Below are 20,597 nucleotides of genomic sequence, written 5' to 3'. Positions count from 1 at the left end.
TTAGTTATTTTTATTATTTTTTTAATTATATAAAGTATTTAACATATTTTTTATTTTAATAAATAATAATATGTACGATTTCTAAATTTTTTTTAAGAATATATATTAAGAATAAAATTAAATATGTTGATATATAATGATATTTAAGTGTATTTAAATATGTTTAAAAAAATTATGTTTTATTAAAATATAATTATACAAAAAAAATATGTCTATTAGACAAATATTAATAGATGTGGTATCTAAAATATAGACGATACACGAATATAACAACTTAATAAAATGTTCATGTTTGATAATATCTAAAAAATTACGAGCAATGTTTGATAGCATGATAGTGTAACTTGAAAAAAGAAATTAAATAGTCTAGGTAAACATTTTAAGAGAAATATAATGGATGTTGTCATTTCTACTCAATTACCACTTTATCAATTTTTTCTAAAATATTTTTTTATATATATAAACATTAAATACTTTTTCTTCCCCAGTAAAAACATTAAAAGCTTATTAGTATAATATAAAGGAGAGGCTATTATTGTCACACCATTTTCATTTGATTTTTATATGTTTTTTTTTAGTGTATTCCTTCTTACACAAATGAATAACTCAAATTAAAGAAGCAGTTATTTAATACATTTTTATATTTTTATTATAACATTTTTATTTTTTTTTAAAGATAAATGTTATTTTATTAATATAAAATAAAAGTGTTTCCATAAAGAAGTACAAAAGAATTGGGTATTTCTATTTATCATCAACTGTGACTGAAAAACTAAGAGCTTAAAGAAGAGTAAAGTAAGAGTAAAGAAAATTAGCATCATCTATCAGGTATGTCTCACGAGTTCACGCACTAAATTGCTGACTTCTTTCACTATCTCTGGTGCCGGGCTTATTACCTTCTCAAAAACAAACCGATTCCTCGCTTTCCAAGTGCTCCAACACAGTGCCGCTATGAGGAGGGTCTTTTGTCTACCGTCTAATTGAGCCGCTGCCCAGGATAAGACTCGTTGCCACCAATTGAAAAATGTCTCTTCTTCTCTCATCCATAAGTCAGGGGTTATTAAGCTTAGTCTCCATATTATTGAAGATATGGGGCATTGGAACAAAGCATGAGAAATTGATTCAGCCTTCAACATGCATCTTGGACAAGTGGCAGGAGTGGATGCGAACCGGCTGTGGACTTGTTGCAACACTGGAAGCTTTTCATGAAGACTTTTCCATAGAAAAATCTTAATTTTATGTGGTAATTTCAACTCCCAAATGCTATTCCAAACTCTGTTGTGTATGTTCTAGGGCCTCAATGAAGTAGGAGAATGAAAGAATCCATAAGCAATTTTGTATCCTGACCCAACTTCATATATACCAGATTTTGTCCAGCACCAATTAACTTCATCCTCCTCTTCTGTTGGTTTGATTGAAAAAATTTTATTGCATATATCAACTGGAAAAATCGACTCAATCAGATTTCTATTCCAGCTTCTATCAGGATTTAGTAACGCACTAACGTAATACACTTGCAGATCTGGTGGGATTGTGAGTGCATTTTGAGGGACATTAAAGGGCATTGGTGGTGGGAGCCAGGGGTCATGGAAGATGCGAACATTAGTGCCAGAGCCTATTTTCCATAACAAGCCTTTCTTGATCACCTTGCGCCCTTCAAGAATACTTCTCCAGCCCTACGACGGTACGCTTCCTATCTCTGCATGTAGGAAATCTGTATATCTGAAATATTTAGCTTTGAGCATTCTTGATAGAGTAGAATTAGGGTATTTCATTAGACGCCAACATTGTTTTCCCAATAAAGCCAAATTTTGCGCCCTTAGGTCCTTGATCCCCAGCCGGCCATCTTTCTTCGGTCTCGTCATTGTGTCCCATTTAATCCAAACCATTCTTCGTTCTGCGCCTTTTTGACCCCACCAAAATTGCGAGAGCATGCTATGAATCTCAGTCAACAGCATGTCCGGGAGCTTGAAACAAGAGAGTGTATAAATAGAAATCGCCTCCCCCACCGCTCTCAATAGCGTGTGCCTACCACCTGATGACAATAGACTTCTTTTCCAACCCATAATCCTCTTCTGAACTTTATCCTTGATAGCTCCAAAGGTTGCTTTCTTTGATTTTTGAACTATAGAGGGCAGCCCCAGGTATTTGTCTTGTGCTTCGATATGTTTAATATTTAGTGTCTGAGCAATTGCTAGTCTTGTGTTCTGAGGTGTGTTGTGACTGAAAAAGATAGCTGACTTATTCAGATTGACTTTTTGCCCACTGAAATCCTCATAGATCTCTAGCAATTCTAGAATACTTTGGCTTGTATTAGGTGCACTCTTGCAAAAAAGGATTGAATCATCAGCAAACAAAAGGTGATTAACTGTTTGGCATCTCCGATTAACTTGTACTCCTTGAATTAATCTGTTTTGCTCTGCCTTGTGTAGCAAGAAGGAAAGCCCTTCTGCACAAAAAAGAAAGAGATATGGAGATAGGGGGTCACCCTGTCGGATGCCCCTATTTGGCCTAAAATAGCCAAAAGGTTGACCTTCCACAACGACAGAGTAAGAAACAGTCGTTACCAATTCCTTAGTCCAGTTAATCCATTTAGCATCAAAACCCAGCTTATCCATAATATACCATAAAAAATTCCATTCGACCCTATCATAAGCCTTGCTCATGTCTAGTTTAATAGCCATCTCATGCTCTGCCCCACTTCTCTTATTTTTCAAATAGTGCATACATTTGTGGGCAATTAGGATATTATCTGAAATGAGTCTACCTTTGAGAAACGCACTCTGATTTGGGCTTATAATTTTATTCATAATACCTTGTAATCGATGCACCATGACTTTAGAAATAATTTTAAACATAACTGAAGACAAGCTGATCGGTCATACCTGAGTCATGTCATTGGCATCTGGCACCTTTGGAATCAAACAAATTTGAGTATGATTGAAGCTTTTTAGAATTCTGCCACTGTAAAAGAAACTTCTTACTTCCTTAAAAACGTCACCTCCAACTATATCCCAAAAAAAGTGAAAAAACTTAGCTGTAAACCTGTCATCACCAGGAGCACTCTGAGCGTGAACACTAAATGTAGCTCTTTTGACCTCATCCATAGTTATTAGCCTTTGGAGCCTACGGTTTATGGAAGGTGTAACCTTTGGCTCCAAATCCTCTAAGTATGGATTCAGATCAGCCGAACAAGAAGAAGTAAAAATATCGCAAAAGTAGTCTTCAGCTATCTTTGCAATATCCTCCGGTTTCGATGCAATCTCATTGTCCCTCCCCACTAATCTCCAAATTATGTTCCTTCGCATCCTTGATTGAAATTTCTGGTGAAAGAATCTAGTGTTCTGATCTCCTTCTTTTATCCACTTGACTCTAGATTTTTCTCGCCAATAGCTCTCTTCTTTCAAATATGCCAGCTCCAACTTCTTCTCCAAACTGGTAACCTCCTCTCCCCCATTGATTCCAGCCACCCGCAACTCCTCTAGTTTAGCTTGAAGGTCCTCAATTTCTTTTCGAGAGTTTGCTTTGTGAGTTTTCTGCCATTGAACTAGTCTATGTCTACAAACTTTAAACTTTTGGGCCAAGGAGAACATAGCTGAGCCTACAACTTCCATTCTCCACACTTCACTGACAATTCTCTTGACATCCTCTTCTCCACACCAACGTTCCTAGTATTTAAACTGCCTTTTACTATGCCAGGATTGAGGTTCGGTTTCCATCAAAAGTGGAGCATGATCCGAGCCTGACTCTGTGAGCCTGTGCACCACTGCATTCGGAAACTTCAACTTCCATTCCATCCCAACTAAATAGTGGTCAAGCCTCTCCTTCACCAAATCCTCTCCTTGTCTTCGATTTGTCCACGGGAAAGGGTGCCCTACCATTCCAATATCCACTAATTCGTTACTGTCAATAAAATTAGTGAATGTTGCAATGGTGGTTGCTGATTTTTGGCCTCTACTCTCCTTTTCCGCTTGGCTTGTTATAGCGTTAAAATCGCCTGCTATTACCACTTTTCCTTCCAAGTGTTGGCTCATTGTTGTAAGCTCCTCAAACTGTAAGGATCGAATTTGTTCCGAACAACTCAAATGGACACCAATGAACGCCCATACCTCACTACTTCCGACTTCCTTAATTTCGGCTGCCACAAAGAATTCTCCACTGCTAATAATTTGAACACTGATGCTGTCTTTCCAAGCTAGCACAAGTCCTCCTGCCACTCCTGTCGGGTTAACAATATGCCAGTTTTCGTAGTCGCATACCCGAAGTTTTGCTTCCACCTGTCGAGATTGGTTCTTTGTTTCACTTATAAACACAATCTCGGTGGAGTGGGATTTACAGATCCCTTTTAAGGTGTGAATTGTCAGGGGTCTCTCCAAACCCCGACAATTTCAAACTATAGTTTTCATGGCGCCTTAGGTGCCATTTATAGGCTGGCAACTTCCACCATCTCTTTAACTGCATTTTCATCCTCTATTCTTGCTTTCTTTGTAGATCCTTCAGCTATACCACTCATCAACCTTTTTTTGGGTTCACTTTTAGTATCTGGCTCTGCAGCACCTTGTCTTGCTAACCTTTTCCACTTCCTACCTTTATCTGTGGTGAGATACTGCTCAATAGCGAATTGCATAAGCTGCCCTTCATCCTCATTGGTATTGGACTGACCAGCTATGATAACCTCCATGCATTCTGTTCTAGAATTGGCTGATTGAGGTGACTCAGGTGCTGCCCTATTACCAGTGTCTTGTGGTTTCAAACTTTGTTTCCCTTCTTGCATTGACATCCCTGTAAATTCTTCCAATAAGCAGTTTAAGACCGGTTTTTTCTTACGTTGAGTGTCCTTATTCTGGTTTTGGGTTGAGTTGTTAAATGCTCTTTCTCCTTCAGAGTAGATTCGCATTCCCACTTGGTTGGCTTTAACCCATTCGCCAATGTCATCCTCTTTTACCATATCACTCTCTATGTCCTTCAGCAGATCATGGCAGTTTTTCACCTCGTGCCCCAATTTTGCGCAATAGGTACAGAACTTTCCAAGTCTCTCATAGCGCAGTGCCACTTCTACCTCCTTTTTATTAGGTCCTACCACTATTAACTGATCTCTCGCTTGCCTGACAGCATCAATATTGATTTTGGTCTTCACAATCCTAGTTTCTCTGCCTCGCATCTGAAATTTACCTACCTCCAACACTATGCCCAATTTTTCTCCTAACTTACGTCCAACTTCGAGGGTTTTAAACGATTTTGGCAAACCCCAAAATTGAACCCAAACTGGAAAATTGGAAATAATCTCTTCATCACAGTTCTAATCTTCCTTCCATCTCTTGACATGGAGCACATAATCTTTGAATAGCCATGGAGAACCACGTTCAACACGCAAGACATCCACTTCTTTATTAAAAAAGAATTGGAAGGAATTATCCCCTTTATCGCTCACGCTAAATCCTTCTGGGTTTCCCCATATAGCCTTTAAAGCATTCCCCATGGTTCCAATTGAGAAGGTTTTGGAAGTAAAGAGTCTGCCAAAGAGACTATTGGAGCAAGCGTTAATACCTTCTGATATGTCTGCCTCTTCCAGTAGAATCACATTCCTACCTCCTTTCCGGTTGTCTTCCTCGGTCCGATCTTCATCCCTCGTTGTCTCAGCCATGTAGATTACGGAAACTTGTATTGAGATTTAATTGACGTTGACAATGTAGCCTTGACGGCAATATGAACTCCGTTAAGAAATCCTAACAGAGCACTAAGAAACTCTAACAGAGCACTCAGTAATATTTTTATTGTTGAAAAGTCAATAAATAATATTTAAATTCATATTTAATCTGAATACTATAAAAATATTATTATTACCTATTAAAACTTTTTTTCAATATTAAAGTACATATAGACGTATTTATAAACGATTAATCTAAAAATTGATAATGCTATATGATTATATAATAATTTCTTTAGCTTTTTATAAATACACAACGGTAAAATGTAATTGGATAATGGATATATTTATTTACTGAATCTTTATAAAAATTTAGTGATTTTATTTTACCGTTGTTTGATCAAGAATTTTAATATTATTTAAAATATTTTAATGATGAAATAATATTGATAATAATAATGATTTGATTTTAATTTATTTTTAATTTTAATAAAATTAATATGCCTCCATATATTGTTTATCAATAACATAAACAAAACTTACAAAGCAGAAACTACAAATTAAAATGTAATTTTATCTTGTAGAGTTGTGCATTTAAAAAAAAAGATGTATTAGATAAATAAAGTTAAATAAAATGAAAGGAGATGAAGCAATAACCTCTCCCATAATTTAAAAGTTACTTTAAATTTATTATTTTTAACTTAATTCAATATGATTATAACTTTTGTGTAATAATTAATAAACTTAAAATATCTTGGTAAATATTAAATTAATATTTTTAATTTTTTATTACTACAATAATTATATAAATATATAAGGTATAAGGGTAACACGAGTTATTCTTTTAGTGTACTGTTTGAGAAAATGAGCCGCAAGCAAGTGCATTGTAAGATCATTTTAGAAAAAACTGAAAAGAATAGAATGAGAAGAGAAATTAAAATAAAAATGTCTCTAAAGGTTTTCTAAAACAACATAAATAAAAGAATGTTAAATATAGGTTCCATTTATAATATTATATTAATTTGAAGTTGTTGTGTTGGTGTTATTTAAAGAAATATCTAAAATATTTTTTTAAAATTGAATTGAATTTTAAATTATTATATTAATATTCATTAAATTTTAATCTATGTACTATTATAATTCAGCTAAGAAATCAAGAAAATAGCATTTTATCCAAACGAGTGATGTTATACATGTATAAGTATTTTTGTAATTAACTTCAATTTAAGTTATTATAATTTCATTGAAAAAAAATGAATATATGTATCATTTTTTGTTTGCATTTTTTTAGCACATAATTTTTTTTAGTTGGATAACACAAAAATTTATTGATAATATATATAAATTTTTGAAATACAACATATAAAAATTTGTACATAATAAAATTATTTATATAACATACAAAATTTTGTTGCGAATATATTTTACTAATTAGGTGAGTCAATATTTTGGATATATAATCCTCAAAAAAGTTTTATGTTAAACATAAAAATTTGTATTATGTACAAAATTTGTACTGTACACTAAAATTTATGTGTTGTACGTATTTCATTGGTATAGTATATAAATTTTTGCATATGATATACAATTTTTTGCACATAGCACACAAATTTTACTGCAAATATATTTTGTTTGTTACTTGTTAGGTGAGTCTATATTATGAATATATGGTTCTTCAAAAATTTGTGTACTGCACATCAAAATTTATGTACTATATGTCAAAATTTTTGTACTGTATACCAAAATTTATGTATTGTATATTTTCATTAATTAGGTGTCAATGCTTTAGACATGTGATCCTTCAAAAAGTTTTTATATTGTATACTAAAATTTATGTGTTATGTATCAAAATTTACGTGTTATGAATCAAAATTTATGTATTCTAATTTTCTTAACATTTATAGGAAAAGAAAAAGTTGAAGACGACAAAGATGATGATAATGATAACAAAAGAAGACTAGAAGAAAAAAAAGGAAATTAAACAATAACAACAACATCAACAACAAGAAAAAAATAGCGGAAGCAATGACAACGACAGTAGTGACAGAGACAATGACAATAATGACATTGAAAAAAAACACAAAAAAACGACAAAAATGGTAGTGACGGAGACAATGACAATAATGACATTGAAAAAAAAACACAAAAAAGATAATGACGAAGATGATAACAAAAGAGGAAGAAAAAGAGAAATAGGAGAATAAAATTATATATGAAAGATAATAAAAGAAGAAACGTGTGTAAACTTAGTTAAAAACTTGGTTAAAAAAATATTTAGACGTCTAATATTTTTCTATAGAAACTAATAAAATATAATTGAGTGGGAGTAATATTAGTAATTTTTGGAGTAATTAACAATATCATTTCCTTAATTTAAGTAGTTAACATTTACTCTCGACAAGGCAAGTCTTGAATACAAGTTTAAGAATAGGTAACCTGAGTTGGCTAAGATAAAATATTTTAGTTTCTTTACTAAAGTAAATATTTATGGTAAGATATTATGGTAAAAGATAAATATTACTATAATACAATCTCTTTAAAACTATTTTAACAAGTAAGAAAATAAGGCTTATATTGAAAAATAAACTTTTAAACCTTTTATCTATAATGTATTCAACCTTTCAATATTTTATTTTCAATAAACTAAATGCTGTTAGCCAAATATATTATATATATAGTTAAAATTTTCTTTTATACTATGACAATATATATAGTTAAATAGTCACATAATAAATTTTATGCTAACAATATGTTATAAATTAAAATCTTTGAATATAACAATTTTTTTTAAAATTAACTAATTATTGAAAAATTAAACATCAAAATTGGTCTTTAAAATATTTTAAATTGAAAACTGTAATCTTTAACTAATTTATTCTCCAAAATTCTTAAAATTTAATTTCGTGGGACAAATTGATCTTTTCATTATTTTGAAAAAAAAAAATTTGTCTTAAAGTAGTATTTTTTAAACTTAATTATTTTATAATAAAATTTAGAATATATATTTAAATAGGTGCTTAAAAAATTTGTGTAAGATATTTTCGTTTCTAAAATTTTTTATTACATTGAGGTCCTTGAATTTTAAAAAATATATAAGACATATAGGTCTCTTCTATGTTAATCAGATCCATTATTTTTAGTTAGGCAAATAGATCCTCAAAAGTATGACAGAAAGAATTGCGTCTTATTTTTATGAAAAAGTATTAGAAGCCAATATATGTAGTGTACAATATGTACAATAGAATGAAATTGTAATTAAAATTAAATTATAATCAATTAATTAATTTTTATTAATTTTTAATTTAAAATTTGAAAAAAATTAGAATTCTCTATTTGTTATCTCTGGCATCTAAAAACAGCTCCCTTTCCTTTTGACCTAGCAGTAACCCCCTCTCCAATTTGATCGAGCAGCCATCGAAGAGAACCCCACCGCCAGCATCGGAGAACCAACCTCCATAAAATCCGCTGCAATATGAGCAGTCAACGCTACTCAACCTCTCCTCCCGCACGATTGGAGTTTTCCCTTCAGGTTTAGGGTTCGCTGCTGTCATCGTCCGACGCGCTTCTCTCGTACTACCGTCGAGCGTCAATTGTCGACTAGGAGCTCTCCGTTGCAGTCGCCTTAACGTAATAAATTTTTTTTGGAAACAAAAATATCCAATACAAAATCTTTTAGGGATTTATGATATTTACTCTAAAATTTATTATTTAACGCACACATTAAAAATTTAATTAAAAGTGACAGAAAAATCAGTTTGTCCTATGAACATAATTTTTAAAGATTTTTAAAAGATAAAAAATTATTAGGACCAAAATATTTTTTATTAATTTTTTAAAAGAATAATTTGGATATTTATTTAAAAAGAAAAGTTTAGTTATCCATTTGTCTCCTATTTCAAATTTGCATCGACCACAATAAAAGACAGCATAGTGATAATAACTGATAGTCATACTGGTACGTGGCAAACGGTACAGTTATTAATATAACAAACTAACAAAGTAATCGCATTCATACAAATAAAAATGATTAAACAAAGCACTAGTTAGGATTCGGTTCATAATGAATAGCTTGCTTAGTTATGACGACACAATAGATTGCACTTTAATTATGATTTTCATTGTCTGTAAAAAAAGCAGTAAAAGTTTCAAAAAGTGATACAACAAATTACGACAAGGACCTATTCTGTTTTTGTGTCTTTTCATCATCTTAGTCATTATTTATTTATTTTTATTATATCTTCACTACCTCAACATAATAATGGTTCTTTAAAAGGAATCAATTCTCAAAGTAAAGAGAAAGAAACAAGAGATGAATAGAAGACTGTGTATTTAAGCTTAGTATAGTTTTGCTTCAACATACTTGAATTAGGAGCATTAATTATCAAGAAACAATGGCAATAATGAAGAAGAAGCTGAAATTTTTTGGATTTGCATTTGCATTTGCATGCTTAGTTTGTGGTGTTGTCTCCTATGGATCTGAGCCACTCTCTGTGCTTTCTTTCTTGGAAAACGATGCCGTTTGGGCCAAGCCTTCTTCAGTAACATACCAACCTCTCATGGTTAATCTCACTCTCATTCATGGAGCTGCTTCTATAGGAGCTGGTCTTTCTCCTCTCTCTCTCTCTCTCTTTCTCTTTCTGAATGAGTGAATGCTACATGTGCTTCTTTTTTAATACATTGTTAGTTTCATTTAAATTGATTGTAGTGTAGCATTAATTGTAGTAGACTACTTTACTAATATGAATGTTAGATATTATATATATGTATACCCTTATATACTGCTGCATTTTGTAGAACACCCATTTGTTCGTTCTATTGTTGTGCTTTAAGATTGGATGAACAACAATTGAGAGCATGTTCCTTTAACCTTAATTTCTTTCTTAATCTGGCTTGTGTTTGCCAGAATTGCTTTTATGATCTTTATGATTATGATTTTGTTTTCTGGGAGACTATATTGGCAAAGGGGGAATTTGGGTGGCGAATTAGATTACTGTCTTCCTATCTCAAATTCTCTTTAACATCTTTTGACTTAGACATTGCTTGTTTAGTTGTTCATCTCTCTAGCAATGGATGTTGTTTTGATTGATTCCTATCTTGATATGTCTCGCTAACCTATCAAGCAACAACAACAACGCTTTATCCCATTAGGCGGGGTCGCCTAGATCAAACGACGTCATTGAGCCCTATCATGTATCATACACACAGGGACATTGTTTATGCATAGATTTCCTTTGACTACCTCATGTATGGCCTTCTTGAATCTTCCTCTATCGAGCTACATATATTAGAATCACATTTATAAAGGCTATCATGGCGGCTATACCTCCTCAAAGCATGATGCGAAATCCGGATTGTGAAGTTTGTAGGACTGAATATGTGTGTGTGTGTTCGAACTAACAAGCACATGATAGGGTCTAATACTAGATTAGAATAACACTAGATATCTCAAAACATTGTAAAACTTTTCAATTTTAATACCATATGCAATTTTGTGTAGTAAAGACTAAAGACTGTCTTAAAATGCATAGATTTGTTACTTGGTTACAAATCTGGCTATTGAATTTTGTGTTTTGTTCGGTAGTTTGTTTGGATGGAACATTGCCGGGTTACCACTTGGATCGCGGATTCGGATCTGGTGCGAATAGTTGGCTTGTTCACTTGGAGGTATGTAAAACAGTGTTCCAAGTATTGTCATTAGAAGTGGATCCTCTAAAGCGAACAAGTTGGTAAGGTAAGAAAGTAAGTGGTTAACAACTAACCATGGATGCTAATATTAATGTTTTGTACCTGCAGGGAGGAGGGTGGTGTAATACTGTTAGAAACTGCGTCTACAGAAAAACTACTCGCCGTGGTTCCTCGACATACATGGAAAGTCAAATACAATTCACCGGAATCTTGAGCAATAAGGCAGAAGAAAACCCTGGTTTTTGCTCTTTACTTTCTCACTTTTAATCAAATTAGACTCTTGACTCTTGGAGTTGGAGGTTGCAATATATGTACATCAATTCTGTGATTTATGTTTCTTGGCATAATATTTTGTGCACAGATTTCTTTAACTGGAATAGAGTCAAATTAAGGTACTGTGATGGGGCATCTTTCAGTGGTGATAGTGAACTTGAGGTTAGTTAAAGCACAATGTGAATTAGTTTCTCAAGTTTTACCTCTATAAGTTCCATTAATCACCCTTCATATTTGCATGAAAAACAAGCACAATATTCAGAACCTATAATGTGATTTTGGTTCTTTTTTCAGTCTGAGCAGCTTCAATTCCGAGGACAAAAAATATGGCTAGCAGCAATCGAGGAATTGATGTTCCAAGGAATGCAGACAGCGAACCAGGTTTCTCATGTCTAATAATATTTTCTTATTAAGTTTTCTAATCTCCGCGAATAATGCTAATCAGGATATGACATCAGGCACTTCTGTCCGGATGCTCGGCTGGCGGCTTGGCATCTCTAATACATTGCGATGAGTTCCGGAGCTTGTTTACAGAATCTACCAAGGTTAAATGTTTGAGCGATGCTGGGTTTTTCCTTGATGCGTAAGTTACATATTTTTCTTTATGTAACTTCTCCCATATAGTAGTAACCTTGCCTAGAAACTAGTACAATTGATGATCTTTTCAATCATGTAGAGTTGATGTCTCTGGGAACCGCACACTGAAGAATCTGTTTGAAGGTGTAGTTCAGTTACAGGTAAAATAGTGCTGCCGAAAATAGACTCTTAATCCAAGAATGAGAATTGTCTTAAAAACTTGAGTTGTTTACCATAGCAAGAAGCTCTTTCATTAGTTGCTTTGCTTCTCTGATAAGGTTAAGAAAAACTTTACAAATATGACATTTCGCCTATGGTTTTGATTGAGATTATAGGATGTACAAAAGAACCTGCCTAAAAGTTGCCTCGACCAATTGGATCCAACTTCGGTAATATTCTAACTCTGGATTTCATGCTACATTCATAACTTAAATTTCTTGTAAAGTAAAAATTTTAAACATGTGAAGTGTGTTTCTTTCTTCAGTGCTTCTTTCCTCAGAATATGGTCCAACATATTGAGACTCCATTGTTTCTACTCAATGCAGCGTATGATTCGTGGCAGGTAACCTTACACTAGCTCGATTGAGAGTAATAGCTACTAGAAAAATGTTATATTTACATAAACTATATTAAGAGATTAACTCTAACTCAATGAAATGGACTGCATTTTTTAAGGTCCAAGCCAGTTTAGCCCCACATTCAGCTGACCCGAATGGCTTTTGGAGCGATTGCAAAGCGAACCATGCGAATTGTACCTCATCTCAGATTCAGTTCCTCCAAGGTGCTTTTTAGTCTCTAGTACTGTGAACTATGCACAGAAATTGATATGCATATATGAAGATTTTCCTAATTTTGTTGTAACATATTATATTGTCTCTCCTTTGAAGCAGACTTCAGAGATGAATTGCTAAACAACTTGAAAGACTTCGCAAACACACCTCAAACTGGACTATTCATAAATTCTTGTTTTGCTCATTGCCAGTCTGAGAGACAAGAGACATGGTTTGCTGATAACTCTCCCCTACTTGACAACAAGGTATGCTCGATTTAGATTTGCATTGTCTTTCTCTTACAGTGATACAGTTAAATCAAAGAAACTATGAGAGGTAATGTCACAATTTCTCTGTCTAGACTCATAAATTCTCCTTTAAATGGGGCTAGTTAAAATAGTTTGAAACATAGGCAATGGATATAGAGTTCCATACATTTTTTTATTGATATTGAGTTAGTTTTCCTTTTTCATGGTTAAAAAATGCTCAAATCTTTTATGGTTAAAAATGATCGTTTATTCTGCATGAACATATGATTGAATACTTATTGTGCAGCCAATTGCAGTTGCTGTCGGAGACTGGTATTTCGACCGAGAAGTAGTCAAAGCCATTGACTGTGCTTATCCCTGTGACAATACTTGCCACAATCTGGTGTTTAAGTGAGTCAAATTAATTTTCTTCTGCAACCAATTGTGATGTGATGTTTACACTTTCATCTTGGTAATCGCCATATATGTATTTATCATTCATTAATTTTTATGAAAACAAAAAAGAATATCCTTGTTTGAGGAGGATACTATCAAGTGTCTCACCTTAAATTTCCACTGAAATAATAAGTTTATTTCAGTTACATCCATTAGTATTCATTTAAGCGGGTACAATTGTTTTTTCCCCTCCTATAGTAATATGAATGATATATTTACCTTGTGTTACTATATGATATTTACTCTTTCAACATTGTAGTCACCATTTATGTATTTAACATTCGTTAAATTGTTATGGAAAAACCAGAGTATGCAATTGTCATGTGAAAAATTTTAGTAATTTCACCTTGTATTTTTCTAATGGAAAGTCATGTGAGTAGTGCAAAAATCTAACATAATAAGAGGATATGACAAATCAAGAAGACCAATAATATCTTTTGCAAATTGATTAGACAGTAGTAGAAGAATACAGTGACCAATAATTCACTTTGAAATATGCATCCAAAATTCCCACCTTCCACACTTCTACTTACAACCAAAACACAACACTCCAAGGGGATAGGGAATTAGAACAAATAGAGATTCCTAGTGGAAAGAACAAACTTTATATACATGTATTGGAAGCTTAAATGAGACGCAATTTTGAGTATCATTGAACATTATAGTTTTAAATAGTGGTGTGGGTTATAGTTTGATAGTCCAATTTGAATTTGGATGTTTACGGTGAGAAAATTGGTAAAGGAATAAAATAAGATATTAATTACCATTAAATTTATAACTTCCATTATATGTGAGTCTCATTTTCTTAACTTAATGGTGATTAAATAGTTGCTTTCTTACTTTATAAATCTCTTTACTTTGGAGGATTTTGATCGGTCCAATTTGGTGGTTACTCAGTTAATCAATGTCTATATAGTAGAAAATCTGCACTAAAATGAAGTGCTGTATTTGGATGCAGAGACTGCTACTGCGTGTGCCCACATTTTTAGCCGAGCCTTAACTTCTCGTGGATCATCACCTGATTAAAAAATATGGGTTAAAAAAATTAAGAAACCTCTAAACCTAATCAGGCAGCAAATCACTCCACCTAATTGATTAAAGTGTAGTTCCAAATTTGTTATATTTAGTTGTAGTTCCAAATCATAACAAAGTTAGTGTGTTAAAACACCCCACCATGCAAGTGTATTCAGTATAAAAAGAATACAAAATAACAGAAACCACTTCAAAACGATAAATAAAAATCATTACTTAATTTAACATATATGACTAAATTATAATACAATGTTTCTATAATTTCATCAAATTTCTTATTGAGTTTCTATTTTTTATTTTATAATCATATCCTTATCATTCCAAAAATATTTAACTTAAAATATGTTAAAAAATATCTAATTAAAAAAAATCCAATTAAAAGTTTTTAAAACGTAAGACTTAAGAAAAATTGTAAGACTAACAGAATAATTTAAATAAGACATTTCACGTAAAAAAGCTACTTACCAGGAAAAGAAAGACGAGTGGGAATCTGGAATCCAAACCCAAGATCCGTACAAGGCTTCACTTCCTCCATGTCCATGCACAGTGACCTGCTCCTACCTTTCACTCTTTGATCATGAACCACATCATCTTCCTCTTTATCTTTGTTCTTGCTCTTACTACCCTTTCTTCTTCTCCTCATCCTCCTCTTCTTTGTTTTCTCCTCATCATTGTAAATTTCACAGTCCTTGGTTGCAACTGGTGTATGAATTGGTACCACAGGAAACGGTAAAGAGTAAAAGCTACCGAACTCGGTTTCAGAGCCAGAGGAACACCCTGCATGGGTCTCTTTGCCGTGATCTTCCGAGAATTCGCCGTCGGCGTCGAAGCTTTCTATGGACAAGCCTGAGACAAACATGGCCATGGCATCATTAACATCCTCTTCACCATCATCTACGTCGTACGTAGTACTGCTGGTACAAACAGAAAGCCGAGACAAGTTGTGTGTTTGAGAGTGTTGATGATGGTGATGATGAACATAATCACTATCGATATCGTTGTCAAAGTCTTCCTCTAACATGGAAGAATGATATGTGAATAAAAATTATGTAGAGGTCTATTTTGATTGATCAGAGTCACCGATGAATTGAAGAAATTGAAGCAAGAGCTACTAGAGAGGAAAATAAAATAGAGCAACGTTATATTGTGTGTTAGCAACTGTGATTCATACGTTTTTCATTTCATGATAAGTTAGCCAAGTGAAGAGACACTTTCAACCACCAAATTTATAATTAAACTTCATACACCTTCTTTTATAAAAAATAACAAATAAAAAGATATTAAGACAGTTGCCTTAAATGTAGCCTACAGCCTACAGGTTCCCTCAGAGCAATTCCTAGAATGCTTTTTGGAGTATAATTTTTGATATTTTTAAAAAATTAATTGATATATAGAAATTTTATAGATGAATGAAACTGGTCTGATCTTAAAGGGACGGTATCATTTTAATGAAAACCTAATAAAATTTGTTATTTATATAATTATTTTAATGAAATAATTAAAAATAATATAAAATTTTAATTGAAGTAAAATAAAATATTGAAATAATAAATTTTATTTTTTAATTTTAAATGATTATTTATGATATATAATCTCATAAATATTGATATGTCATGTTCTGAGAGTTACTTGAAATGGTGATTTGGGTCTGAACGTGAGGTCCAGATTCCTGATGAAGCAACGTTTGACTTGTTCTAGTGCCGAGGTACCGCCGTCCAAGTTTCTCGTGAGGATGTGTTGGGTGGTACTTGTAAGAGAAATCGATACTTAAGTTAATAAGGACTTTAAGCAAGTTTTTAGTATATTAGAACGTGAGTATACTTGATGGGTATCAATATATTTATAATAGAATTGTTTGACTACCTTTGTTGAAGTAGTTTTACCATTAATGGTGAGTAATTTTTCCCTTCTTTGGGAGTTTGTTCGGGTATATCTTTCAAGAAAGATAGACATAGTCGAAGAGATTCGGGAAGGCAGTTACTTATTTGGGTAAATATGAGCTGGTCTCTTTCATCGTGTCCGACCTCTTTAAAGAGGTCGGGTATGCGGCAGAGACCACTTTCTTGGGTGCACCTTTCATTATTATTGGGCCTGACTTTTATATTTTGGACCAAGGTATGAACATTATTCCTACTTGAATCTGAGCTTTCAAAATGTCGGGTTCAAACATTTTATGGCTTCAGTTACGACGTCGGGTACACCGCCTTCAAAAGGTCGGATACGCAACGTGTTTTAAAATTTTGAATGTTGCCTTTTTAAATAAGGGGCGAAAGTTACGCGGTAGTTTCCTTGGGATTTGTGCACGTCTTTAAAGAGGAGTGTGAAATGAATATTTTGCCCCTTTTCTCTTATAAATACTTTGCGTCTTCTTTCTTCTCCCTTAGCTTCTTCCACTTTTGAAAATGCTTCCTTTGCTTCTTTCATCACAAAACTCTTTTGTTTTATTTCTTTCTTTCTTGCTTCTCAACTGAAAGTTTTCGGTTCCAAGATTTTTCCATCTTGGATCTTTTGAAAATCTTGTCTTGCTTTACTGAGAAGATCGTTAGTGTTTACTGCTATTTGGTGTGCCCATTTCATTCTTCGAATCTTTATTAAGGTTAGTGCCCTTGACTCTTGGTTCCCCTTTTTTTATGTAACTGTTCTTTTGGTCTTTTTTTAATCTATTTCTTGTATTGGAGGCAACATGAATAGCAGATATTCTTTGTATTGTTGGTTTTGTTCATATTTTTGAAGTTTTTCTTTGAAAAAAATTGTTGATTGCTGCTGCTTTAACCGCTAAAATTCCATTTTAAAACAGCTTTTTGCCGTCTGAAGTTATTGTTGTGAATGTTTGGCTGTGTTTTTGAAAGTTGGAGGAACTTGTTGTTTTATTGCTGTAGAATATAGTCATATTGCTCCCTAATGGTGTCGCTGTTGGTGATATAGTAGGGGCGCCATTTTTTATATTTTCTGTTTGCAAAAGATCTTCTGAAATAACGTTGTTGTGTTTTGTGTCTTTTATCCAACTTTTTTTGGAAGATGTCCGAACTCTTTGGTGACGACTTGTTTTTGTATTTGTAGGTGTAGCTTTTATGACTCAGTCTCTTATTCATGACATGTCAACGAAAATCCCTCCTTCTCTTTTAACTTGGGTAGATTCTTCTGTCCTTTCTACTGTTCCTGTAGTCGATAAAGAATGAGGTATTCCGTAGACACCATAGATTATGTGAGAGTCGAGAGGATGAAAGAAATTATGAAATAATAGAGGCTGATTCCGAGGAGAGGATTTGCTTTTCCCCTTTAGAGAACTTGGAACGCCCATTTTTTTTATGCATATGAGTGCTTTTTTACAAAGTTAGATATCAAACTCCATTTTTCTGATTTTGAGATAAATATTCTTTGGACTTGCAATGTTGCTCCCCCCAACTTCACCCGAACTCCTAGGTGTTTTTAAAAATCTATCTGCTCTTGTGTCGCGAGCTCGATGTCCGACCTTCTCTGAAGGTCATCTTTCACCTTTTTGTCTTGACCAAACTCGGGTCTTCGAAAGGGAAGTTTTCTTGGCTTACCTTTCACCTCATTCAGGGTAGAAAGATTTTTTTTCATTTTTGATGAATCTTTTCACGACTTTAAAAAATATTTTTTTCAAATTTCTGGCTGTTAAGGATGCCCGATCTTTCTTTTTGGATGAGAACGATGACCCCGACTTCCCTTTATATTGGGAAGAAAAGCTGGTAATATCTAGGTATGGGGTAGGACAACTAGATGAACTTGAAAAGTGTGTAGTGGATGTGTTTCAAGAATGTTGGGGTCGGTCTCCTCACTTGGATACGAAAAGATTCTTAGGAGACCCCGGTCAACTCCAGTCTGAGATAGGTAACTTTTCGATCTTTATCCTTATGACTTTTAGTTGTGATTTGTTGACTAAGGTGACTTTTATTTTATTTTGTAGAGAACATGGCTTCGATGTCTGCCGCGATGAAATAACTGCACCAGACCAAAAAAAAGTCGTGGCTCAAAACATTCAAGAGAAGGAAACTGGGGGTACCTCTGTCCGAGCTTCTCCGAAGAAATTGGACTCGGATACTTCGGCCCAAAAGAAAATCATTCCTAATCCCTTAAGTTGGTTCATCCCTCCTGACTCCCCTCCAGAGAGTTCTGCTATTCCTCCTTCTCCCTCATCTTCAGAGCCCCCTCTCAAAAGGCAAAAAGTTGTTGAAGAGGAGAGCGTTTATGATAAAGGTTTTGATGGGCTTGCCTGGAGCGAGATAAATATTCTCCCTCATAGTCGCATTAGCATGAATGATGTGGTTATTCAAAACCACCTCCAACTTATGGTCCAAAATAGAATTTGGATAGCGGGAATATATACGCCCTTTGCCAAGAGTTGTAGAAGACTTCCATCAGTGCCACTCATGGATCTTTAGTGGCTGCCCGAACTGGGGTGGAGAGGCTTAGTGGAATTAAGGAGTTGGAGGAGGAGAGGGATGGGCTAACGTCCAACCTGGAGAAAGCTCGGTCTCGGATAAAGAAAGCGGAGGCAGCTACGGCTATGGCAGAGGGTTTGCAAAAGAAGACAAAGGAGAGTTATACCTGAGTTTACGGGGAGAAGCTTGACCTTTAGGAGGCCCTGGAGAAGGCCAAAGAAAGATATGCCCTTCTTAAGGAAACTGTGGCCGAGGGGATGGACGAGATGTTTGCTAACCTGAAGGCCCAAGTCCAAATCTTGCCCCTGAGGCCCTGGAGAAGGCCAAAGAAAGATATGCCCTTTTTAAAGAGTCTGTGATCGAGGGGATGGACGAGATGTTTGCTAACCTGAAAGCCCAAGTCCAAATCTTACCCCTGAGTCTGATCTTTCTCTGTGCAGTCAAGATAATATTGTAGTGAACGGGAAGATCGTCCTAGTCCCTGATGATGACGTGGAGGAGGCTTTGCCCAATCCTGAAGTCTTCGGGTGCTCAGGTCGGCCAGACTTCTCAGACTCACGAGGTCCCTTCTGAAGTTGTTATCGCTGATAAACCACTATTTTATGGTTTATATTGTATTCAATTGAGTGGTTTTATCAATCTTTTCACCCACTTATTCATATGATTTGCATGATTTTACAATTCCTTCCTAGTTTAGTTCTATGATTGAAAACATGCTTCTTTGGTCTTAATTTAGCTAATTTTAATCTTCTCTTATTACCATTTGATGCCTTGATCTGTGTGTTAAGTGTTTCAGACTTCATAGGACAGGAATGGCTTAGAGAATGAAGAGGAAGCGTGCAAAAATGGAAGGAACACAAGGAATTGAGGAGATGACCAGTGAGAAGTCACGTGGTCGCATGGCTCACACGACCGCGCGAAATGGAAGAAACCAGAGTGACGCGTTCGCGTGCCTGACGCGACCGCGCGGATTGGAAGCTGCACGAACGACGCGAATGCGTGGACGACGCGCACGTGTGGTACGAAAAATGCTGAGTGATGCGATCATGTGGATGATGAGCGGATATTTTATACGCTTTTTGGGGGTAATTTCATGTAGATTTTAGCATGTTTTAATTAGTTTTTAGTAGAATAATATTAGTTTTTAGGCAAAAATCATATTTCTGGACTTTACTATGAGTTTGTGTGTTTTTCTGTGATTTCAGATATTTTCTGGCTGAAATTGAGGGAGCTGAGCAAAAATCTGAGTTAGGCTGAAAAATGACTGCTGATGTTGTTGGATCCTGACCTCCCTGCACTCGAAATGGATTTTCTGGAGCTACAGGAGTCCAATTGGCGCGCTCTCAACGGAGTTGGAAAGTAGACATCCAGGGCTTTCCAGCAATATATAATAGTCCATATTTTACGCGAAGAAAGACGATGTAACTTGGCGTTGAACGCCAAGTACATGCTGCTGTCTGGAGTTAAACGCCAGAAAAACGTCATAATCCGGAGTTGAACGCCC

The 20,597-nt window shown here is 34.4% G+C and overlaps 3 protein-coding genes across 4 annotated transcripts; 1 reads left to right on the top strand and 2 right to left on the bottom strand.

Moving 5' to 3' along the window:
* Window positions 1–5,299: 5,299 nt before the first annotated feature.
* LOC107465030 (uncharacterized) lies at window positions 5,300–5,644 on the bottom strand. The gene has a single exon (XM_016084001.1). The coding sequence runs from the start codon at window positions 5,642–5,644 to the stop codon at window positions 5,300–5,302; it is 345 nt and encodes a 114-aa protein (XP_015939487.1).
* A 4,282-nt stretch (window positions 5,645–9,926) lies between these two features.
* LOC107465057 (pectin acetylesterase 12) lies at window positions 9,927–13,971 on the top strand. 2 transcript variants are annotated; one of them, XM_052254109.1, is made up of 12 exons: window positions 9,927–10,249; window positions 11,229–11,311; window positions 11,441–11,570; window positions 11,694–11,767; window positions 11,900–11,986; window positions 12,064–12,188; window positions 12,282–12,342; window positions 12,517–12,570; window positions 12,666–12,743; window positions 12,857–12,962; window positions 13,072–13,217; window positions 13,517–13,971. In XM_052254109.1, the coding sequence occupies exons 1-12, from the start codon at window positions 10,039–10,041 to the stop codon at window positions 13,550–13,552; spliced, it is 1,191 nt and encodes a 396-aa protein (XP_052110069.1). In that variant the 5' UTR covers window positions 9,927–10,038; the 3' UTR covers window positions 13,553–13,971. The 2 variants fall into 2 exon arrangements, with proteins under 2 accessions (XP_052110069.1, XP_015939519.1); XM_016084033.3 differs by having other exon boundaries at window positions 9,928–10,249; window positions 13,507–13,971.
* Window positions 13,972–14,077: 106 nt separating this feature from the next.
* LOC107465058 (uncharacterized) lies at window positions 14,078–15,898 on the bottom strand. Its single transcript, XM_016084035.3, has 2 exons — window positions 15,153–15,898; window positions 14,078–14,673 (listed from the first exon to the last, which is right to left on the bottom strand). Exons 1-2 carry the CDS (start codon window positions 15,706–15,708, stop codon window positions 14,585–14,587), a joined length of 645 nt encoding a protein of 214 aa, XP_015939521.1. The 5' UTR covers window positions 15,709–15,898; the 3' UTR covers window positions 14,078–14,584.
* Between the last annotated feature and the right edge of the window lie 4,699 nt (window positions 15,899–20,597).

The sequence above is a fragment of the Arachis duranensis genome, chromosome 9 (genome assembly GCF_000817695.3).
Source record: "Arachis duranensis cultivar V14167 chromosome 9, aradu.V14167.gnm2.J7QH, whole genome shotgun sequence".
Lineage (NCBI taxonomy): Eukaryota > Viridiplantae > Streptophyta > Magnoliopsida > Fabales > Fabaceae > Arachis > Arachis duranensis.
This window is presented reverse-complemented; position numbering and strand designations above follow the sequence as displayed.

Excerpts from the sequence above, each read along its gene's own strand:
- LOC107465030 (XM_016084001.1), bottom strand. The coding sequence starts at position 5,644 with ATGGCTGAGACAACGAGGGATGAAGATCGGACCGAGGAAGACAACCGG.
- LOC107465057 (XM_016084033.3), top strand. The coding sequence starts at position 10,039 with ATGGCAATAATGAAGAAGAAGCTGAAATTTTTTGGATTTGCATTTGCA. Across the intron at positions 11,571-11,693 it reads TAAGGCAGAAGAAAACCCTG|ATTTCTTTAACTGGAATAGA; the intron begins GTTTTTGCTCTT and ends TTTTGTGCACAG. Across the intron at positions 12,189-12,281 it reads GCTGGGTTTTTCCTTGATGC|AGTTGATGTCTCTGGGAACC; the intron begins GTAAGTTACATA and ends TCAATCATGTAG.
- LOC107465058 (XM_016084035.3), bottom strand. The coding sequence starts at position 15,708 with ATGTTAGAGGAAGACTTTGACAACGATATCGATAGTGATTATGTTCAT. Across the intron at positions 14,674-15,152 it reads CACTCGTCTTTCTTTTCCTG|GTGATGATCCACGAGAAGTT; the intron begins GTAAGTAGCTTT and ends TTTTTTAATCAG.